Consider the following 8,501-nt stretch of genomic DNA (forward strand, 5'->3'; position numbering starts at 1 on the left):
AGAGAGAGGGGCCTCGTGTGGCCCTGCCTTTTAACGGGGGGCACAAGGCAATCTGGGAAGAATATCCCATACCTGCGCGCAGGTGCGCGCACAGGCAACCATAGTCCAGGAGGAGTCTGGGAGTTGTAGTTTTTCAAAAGAACAACACCTGAAGCTAGAGATCTAGGTGGCTGTGGGTGACCCAACATGGGAGAACCATGACTGAGTCTTTTGAAAGAGGGGTGTGTGCTCTTAATAACCACTGAACCACCTCTCTAGCACTCCCCTTACATTTTATTTGGAGGGGTGTTTTCTGAGACAGTGTCTCACTATGTAGCCAAAGCTAGCCTGGAACTTGCTATGTAGACCAGGCTGCCCTCAAAGTCACAGAGATCTGCCTGCCTTTGCTTCCCAAACACCGGAATTAAAGTTGTGAGCCATCATACCTGGCAATTTATTTGAAATACAGGCTTACACCGTAGCCCAGACTGGACTGGACTCAGTACTCTTATTTCTGCTTCCCAAATACCGGGACTGCAAGGATGGACCACTAATCTCAGCCTAGTTTTAACTTTAAAACCATGGAAATGTTTCATTTTTTTTTAAATCGCTTGGCAGTGGTGGTGCACGATTTTAATCCCAGCACTCATGAGGCAGAGGCAGGTGGATATCTGTGAGTTTGAGGCCAGCCTGGTCTACAGAGGGAATTCCAGGACAGTCAGAACTACACAGAGAAACCCTGTCTCCAAAAATAAGGTGAAAAGTGACGAAGACACCAGACGTCAATCTATATCCTCTCCATGCATACATGCACGTATGAACATGCTCATATACACAAGGATTAAAAATAAGTCAGAAACAAAACATCAGTCCTTGAACATAGAAAATAACCAAAAAAAACCACATCAGTCCTTAAAGATAGAAAATAACCAAATAAACCTAATTACAGATCATGATGTTTTAAGAACTACAATTTTGGCTAAATCTGAACACAAAATCACAAATGTGGTCACATGCCCAGGCCAGAGGACAACCTCAGGTGCTGGCCTTGCTCTCCTGGGAGACAGCATCTCTGTTGTTTTCCTGCTGCAGGTGCCAAGCTTGTGAGCTTCCAGGAATTCTCTTGTCTCTGCCTCTCGCCTCCACTCAGAAAGATTGGGATTATGGGCGTGTGTGCTATGGCCTGGCTGTTACATCGTCCTGGGATGCCAACAGCACGCATACAGCAAGCGCTTTTGCCACACGGAGCCATCTCCCCAGCCCTTGACTACCACGTTAGTGACTTCCCTGCTGTGTTCACAATGCCTGCGTGTAAATGTGGGTGTGTGCACTCCACGACAAAGGTCAGAGGACAATCTTAGGGGTCAGGTTTCTCCTTCTACCTCTATGGGGGTTCACGTTGTCAGACGCACTAGGCACTGCTTCTATCTCATCTCACTGGCCCTTCAGTGAGTATTTAAGCACAGCGATGCAAAGCAAACTTTGGCTTCATTCCGGATTATTAGCGAAGCTGGCTTTACACGCAGCACTTCATGTGTCTTCCAGAACAATGGCTATATTGTGAGAGAATCAAAAAATTGCTATAAAGAAAATGAAGACAAAGTTTAAGATAGAGACATTAAATCTGAAGTATTTATATGAACTCAGTATCATTTCCCAAGACAAAAACTTTTAGCTGTGCAACATCAATACAGAGATGCGCAGGACCTGGGCACAGTGCGAATTCTCACAAACAGAATACATCTGCCATCAGCACCCAAACCTAGTGACCAGACACTGCTGTCCTCGGAGCCCCCCGCTGTTTCTCTCATTACTACTCCTGGGCAGCCCACCCCACCCCAACCACTATTCTGCCTTCTAACTACATAAAAAGTATCAACTTTTGTACTTACTCTAGAGGGGATCATAGACTATGGTTGTTTTTTATGACAGCATCTCTAGCCTGGTGTTGATGGTGGTGCACACCTTTAATTCTAGCACTTGGGAAGCAGAGGCAAGCAGATCTCTTTGAGTTTGAGACCAGCCTGGTCTATAGAGTTCAAGGATATCCAGGGTTACACAGAGAAACCCTCTCTCAAAAACAAAACAAACAAAGCAAAGAGAGGGTCTCCTGTAGCCCAGGCTGAGCTTGAGCTGCCTCTGTGGCCAAGGCTGACCTTGAACTCCTGAGCCTCCTGTTCCTACCTCTCAAGTCCTGTGGTTTTAGACGTGAGCCACTGTGCCTCATACGCAGTGCCTGGGGATCAAACCCAGGACTCCTGCATGCTAAACAAGTGCTCTACCAGCTGAGCTACAGTCTAGCCCAGGAAAGCCGTCTTTTATGTCTGCTTATTTTGCTCAGAATTGTGCTGTGGGGGATGTATTTGTATTGTTGCCCATAGGAACACTTGTATTGTTCCTTAGGGTTAAAACTCCCAACTGCTGCAGAAGAGAATCGGGCCAATATGCAGACCCTGGAACTGGTGCCACACCCTGGGAAGGGACCTGTATGTGCATTGGTGGCATAAGATAGAAACTTCCCACTAGTGTAGTCTTCTATTTTACGTTAGCAGTATTTACTAATTGCTGATGTCCCACACACTCAGAGGCACTGAGTGACAGTGCACTGGAAATAACTATGTTATGATGTGGGATTCCCCTGTGTCTGCTGTGGGATTCCCGTGTCTGCTGTGAATACCATTGGTTAATAAACAAACTGTCTTGGGCCTGCATAGAGCAGAACAGCGGTAGGCAGGAAAACTAAACTGAATGCTGGGAGAAAGGAGGTTGAGTCAAGGAGAAAAGAAACTTTGCTGGTAAGCCACGACCTCGTAGTGATACACAGATTAATGGAGATGGGTTAAATTAATATGTAAGAGTTAGCCAATAAGAAGCTAGAGCTAATGGTCCAAGCAGTAGTTTAAATAATATAGTTTCTGTGTGATTATTTCGGGAGTCTGGGTGACCAGGAAATGAGCAAGCGGCCTCCTACAAAAAAGATTAAGTAGTTAAATAAGTCCGAATTATTTCATTCTGATGAGATTTTAGTTTCATTTTCTAAAAAAGTACGGATTCTAATACATAGTACATAATATTCTCACTTAACTATGGTACTCTTTTAAAAATGCATCACCCAGTAGACAAAAGTGGAGGTCCATGCCTGTAATTGCAGCACTAAAGAGGCGGAGGCCGACAGTGAATTTGGAGCAGACCAGTGAGACCCTATCTCCAAAACAGAAAGAAAGGAAGGATGGAAGGGGGGTTGGGGAAGGGAGGAGAGGGGGAGGGAAGGAAGAGAGCAAAGCACTACCAGTATGTTTCCTAGAAATTCGTCTCAAATATGATCAAGTTTCAGATCTTATTTGAGAAGATTTGGATTATTGTACCATGCAGACCCTAGTATGCAAAAAGCCTTGTCGGGAATAAAGACACCTGAGTTTGCTTCTATTTTACTTTATGGTAGAAAGGTCAACTGTGTGCCGCAGTACAGAAGCTCACGAGAGTGGTCACAGGCGAATCATCTGCTTGACATCACCATCCTTAAAAAAAGTCTTTATTGCTGATAAAAAGGTAATTTAAAAATGTTCATAAGTTTGCAAACACAATTCACTTCTCTCTTAAATATGTAGAAAACTTTAAAAACACAAAAAGGATTGTGAAGGCCTAGACTAGATAATACTTTTTTTACTTAAATGTTTTTAATTTGTTGGTGATCTTACTGTGTAGCCCTGGCTGGCCTGGAACTTGTTATGTAGACTAGCTTGGCTTGAACTCAGATTCTCCTGCCTGTTTCCCAGGATGGAGGTTCTTGTGTGTGCATGTCTCTGTGTCATGCGCCTGTGCGAGAGGTCAGAGGGGACTCGGCATTAGCTGTCTACCTTACTTTTCAAGCAGGGTCTCTCATTATCTGGGTCCAGCTAGACTGGTTGGCCAGCAAACTCCAGGATCTGTCCATCCTCACTCCTGCCCCCTGCCCCGAGCTGACATCACAGCATGCTTGCCTCATCCCCGAGTTCATCCTGAGCAGCCAGGAACTAAGACTTCAAAGTCTTGTATTTTACACTAAATCTTGTTATAATTTGGAGGGGCCACATACCTCGACTTTAAGTGCTTAGCATGTTGCTAGTGACACCGTATCAAATCACGTGGTTCTAGTCCATGAACTTCCAGATTGAGTTCAGGGCACTGCTTTCCCCTGCAGACTTCCTGTCTTGTTTACACATTCGCTCCAACTCATGATCTAAGAATTCCCAGTGCATCTGACCTACGTCTTTCAAGTCTTTTTCAATATTCAAAAAGTGCTACCTCTTTTTCTAATGTCACTTTGCTGGTTGAGCCAAGTAGAGCCGAATGGCGGTGATGCAGACCTTTAATCCTAGCACTGGGAGACGGGGGCAAGAGGCAGGCGGATCTCTGTGAGTTCAAGGCCAGCCTGATCTACAGAGCAAGTTCCAGGACAGGCCCCAATGCTACAGAGAAATCCTGTTCTTTGCTTCTTGTTTTACCAGGAAATCTGTCTCCTTCCTTCCTTTCTCTAAACTGGCAGTTAGGGCTGTACAGTTCAGAGGTTCAGTGCTCAGTTAGGTGTCGTTGTTGTAGCTGTCACGCTGGAAGGCACAGAATTCTTTATTATTCTCCACTGGTTCAGAGGCTCCCAGCCTGACCTATTCACTGCCCAGTTCAAGCCAGTCTACCACTCAATGGTCTTTACCCCTAGAGCGTCCGTCCTGATGCTGCGACCTTTAATACAGTTCCTCATGTTGTGGTGACCCCAACCATAAATTATTTTCATTGCTACTTCATAACTGTAATTTTGCTACTGTTACAGATTATGAATACCTGTTTTCCAATGGTCTTAGGTGACCCCTATGAAAGGGCTGCTCGACCCCTAAAGGGGTTGTGACCCACAGGTTGAGAACCCCTCCTCTAGGTCACTTTGCTATGTTCTGCTTGAGTCTGCTGAAAATCTCTAATTAAGAACTGTACCTCAACAACTTTCAGAAGCTTTGAGACACGGCTTATACAGAAGTTCTTTTTATTTATTAATTTTCAAGATGAATTGTTGCCCTGGCTACATACACCCTTGGGTGTACGGGATAGGCATTCACTCCTTCTGTGAAGCACCATTCTAGAGAGAAGTTCCTGAAATTTAACACCTTTTTCCTCTGATTGAAACCTTTCATGCCATCACTTGTGTGCAAGAAGCAAAAAAGGATTAAAACCCTTTTCTTCTAGAATTTTCTAATGCCCCCTATCATATTTGCAACGAAAGGGTTCTTCAAAGGATGCTTAAGAATTCTTGTGAATTCGCTGGTGGTAGGTGAGGTGCGAGTGCTGTCTGAAGGCCTTCTTACACTCGGTGCATTTGTACGGTTTCTCGCCGGAATGGATTCTCTGATGCTGGATTAGTGACGAGTGGAGCCGAAAGGCTTTCCCACACTCCTGGCAGTCGTACGGTTTCTCCCCCGTGTGGATGCTCTGATGTTGAGTAAGCTGCGAGAGCAGTCGGAAAGTTTTCTCACATTCCAAACATTTGTACGGCTTCTCACCAAAATGGATACTCTGGTGTTGCGTCAGCTGGGAGAAGAGCCGAAAGGCCTTCCCGCATTCCTTGCAGTCAAACGGCTTATCCCCGACGTGAATACCCTGGTGGGAGATGAGCTCCGAGTATCGGCGGAAGAACTTCCGGCACTCCTTACACTCGTACGGCTTCTCCCCGGTGTGGATCCTCTGGTGGAGCGTCAGATGGTAGCCGCGGCTGAAGCTCTTCCCGCACTCGTTGCAGTCAAAGGGCTTCTCGCCCGTGTGGATCCGCTCGTGCAGGGTGAGCTGCTGCCGCACGCGGAAGGCTTTCCCACACTCCGCACAGCTGTACGGCTTCTCTCCCGTGTGCAGTTTGTGATGCAGCCGCAGGCCCGTGCTGCACAGGAAAGTCTGGCCACACTCGTCGCACTTGTAGCTCAAGCCGGCACTGCTGAGCCTCTGGTGCCGGGTAAGGTGCGCGTACTGGCGGAAGGTCTTCCCGCACTGCCTGCACTCGTAGGGCTTCTCGCCCGTGTGGATCCTCTGGTGGAGACTAAGCTGTCCCCGCACGCGGAAGGCCTTCCCGCACTCTCGACACTCGTACGGCTTCTCGCCGACGTGACTTCTCTGGTGTCCGCGGAGGTCTGAGCTGCACGTGAAGATCTCTGTGCACTTTTTGCATTCGTAGAGCTTGTCAGAAGTGTGAATCCTCTGGTGTCGGCTGAGGTGGGCGCACTGTCGGAAGGCTTTTCCGCATTCTTTACATTCGTAGGGCTTCTCACCGGTGTGGATTCTCTGATGGAAAGTAAGCTGTTGGCGGACTCTGAAAGCCTTTCCACACTCCCCACACCCGTAGGGCTTTTCTCTGCTATTTTTCTGATAGAGACCAACAGATGAGCGTTTTCTGTACAGAGGTCTTTTTCCAGGGGTGGGTTTTGTCATTTGCCTGGAATATAATCTATGAGAACTCTCTTGTTCTTCAAACATTTTATATTCAAATTCTTTCCCATAAAAGGAGTCTTCGAGGCCATGCCTTGTAATTCTTTCCATTATTTCCCATGGAGATAAATTAATTTCATGAGTACTATTTTCTTGAAATGACACCTTACTGCTATACCTAGATTCCAGATCTGGAAAAAAAAAAGATAAACACATGACACTCTCCCAATCTGGATGAAATAAACAAATACAAGTTTTTAGAACAGAAACCAAAAACAACAGAAAGCAAGCTTAAACCAGATGTGACAGCATGTCTACCCCCAGCACTCCAGAGGCTGAGGAAGATGCTTTAGTCACACGTGCAGGTACACAGGCAGGCCAGCTTAAGCTACATCGCAAGCGTTTGGCTCAAGACAAGGAAAACAAAACAAGAAAAAACCAGCAGCTAAATCGGCTAAATAGCCCCCCAAAAATCACGTGTTTTGAAAATAAAAAGTCTAAGAGGGATAGGAGATGATGAGATCAGGTTATTTGGATATAGATCAAAGTTTGAGAATCTGTACTTAAAATATCTTTTTGAGCCAGGTGATGGTGGCGCACGCCTTTAATCCCAGCACTCGGGAGGCAGAGACAGGCGGATCACTGTGAGTTCGAGACCAGCCTGGTCTACAGAGCTAGTTCCAGGACAGGCTCCAAAGCCACAGAGAAACCCTGTCTCGAAAAACCAAAAAAAAAAAAAAAATCTTTTTGAATTGTATGCATCTCGTGTGTGTTAGCTTGCGTGAGTTTATGTGCATCACAAATGTGCAGGAGCCCATGGAGGCCAGAGTCCATTGTGAGCTGCTGTGTGGGTTCTGCAAAGGATGCAGGATGGTTATGAAGCACTCTTACACGCAGAGGCACTTCTCCAGCCTCACTACCTAAAGTTTTTAATGATGTGTCTCTTAAGCAGAGTAAGTATATTTTCCCATGAATCGTATGGCCTGTGTTTACCATATGCGAATTGTTATCACCTTTGCTCCTTGTAGCTCTACCGCACTTGCTTCCTTTCCACTTCTGAAAACAGGGAATGGAGAGGTGAGTCAGCAGCTAAGGGAATCTGCTGCACCCGCAGAGGACCTCTGTTCTGTTCCCAGCACCCACATGGCTCACAACCATCTCTAATCCCTTCTGGTCTCTGCAGGCACTAGGCACACACACACACACACACACAGGTATGTATGTAAGCAAAACAAGCACATAAATACATACAAACACATTCATATTTTTAAAGAGTTTGATACATTTTTATCTTGTCATCTGCCTTGATTTTCCTTGAGACAGGTTTTCATTCATGTTGGCTAGGCTGGCCTCGAACTCAGCACATTACCAAAGATGGACGTAAGCTTTCTGATCTCCCTAGTACAGGGATACAGGTGTGTGCCACCACACCTGGTTTTATGTGGTGGAGGGGATCTAACATCCCTCCTTGATGTGGGAGTCTTCTGTTTTGTGTTGATTTCATTGGTTAAATAAAGAAACTGCCTTGGCCCTTTAATAGGACAGAAAATTAGGTAGGCAGAGAAAACAGAAGGGAATGCTGGGAGAAAGAAGCCGAGTCAGGCAGTTGCCATGATTCTCCCACTCCAGACAGACGCAGGTTAAGATCTTTCCTGGTAAGCCAGCTCATGGTGCTACACAGAATATTAGAAATGGGTTAGATCAATATGTAAGAGCTAGCCAATAAGAGGTTATAACTAATGGGTCAGACAGTGTTTAAAAAGAATACAGTTTCCGTGTAATTATTTTGGGTAAAGCTAGCCATGCGGGAGCTGGGCGGGAAGGCAGCCCGCTGCTCCTACAACATTCCCTCTCTCTGGTCCCTGCACCTTATTCTAATCCTCCACATCATTACCCTAATCACTTTTCTTCAAGGTTACTTTTTCCAGATAAAGTTTCACTATGTGACCCTGGCTAGCCTGGAGCCTGTTATTAGACTAGGCTGGCCTCAAGTTCCCAGAGATCCACCTGCCTCCTAGGAGCTGGGACTAAAGAACCACATCCCTGGTCATTCCAGAATATTAATAAACCATTTATTTTTA

The 8,501-nt window shown here is 45.9% G+C and overlaps 1 protein-coding gene across 1 annotated transcript in view; it reads right to left on the reverse strand.

The window, feature by feature from the left end:
• LOC106144171 (zinc finger protein 780B-like) overlaps positions 1 to 8,501 on the reverse strand; it is a 35,601-nt gene that overhangs the window by 19,304 nt on the left and 7,796 nt on the right. The window contains exon 5 of the mRNA XM_013351535.2: positions 5,252 to 6,611. Within this exon, the coding sequence (XP_013206989.1) occupies positions 5,252 to 6,611 (1,360 nt within the window). The remainder of the gene's footprint in view (positions 1 to 5,251; positions 6,612 to 8,501) is intronic.

The sequence above is a fragment of the Microtus ochrogaster genome, linkage group LG4 (assembly GCF_000317375.1).
Source record: "Microtus ochrogaster isolate Prairie Vole_2 linkage group LG4, MicOch1.0, whole genome shotgun sequence".
Lineage (NCBI taxonomy): Eukaryota > Metazoa > Chordata > Mammalia > Rodentia > Cricetidae > Microtus > Microtus ochrogaster.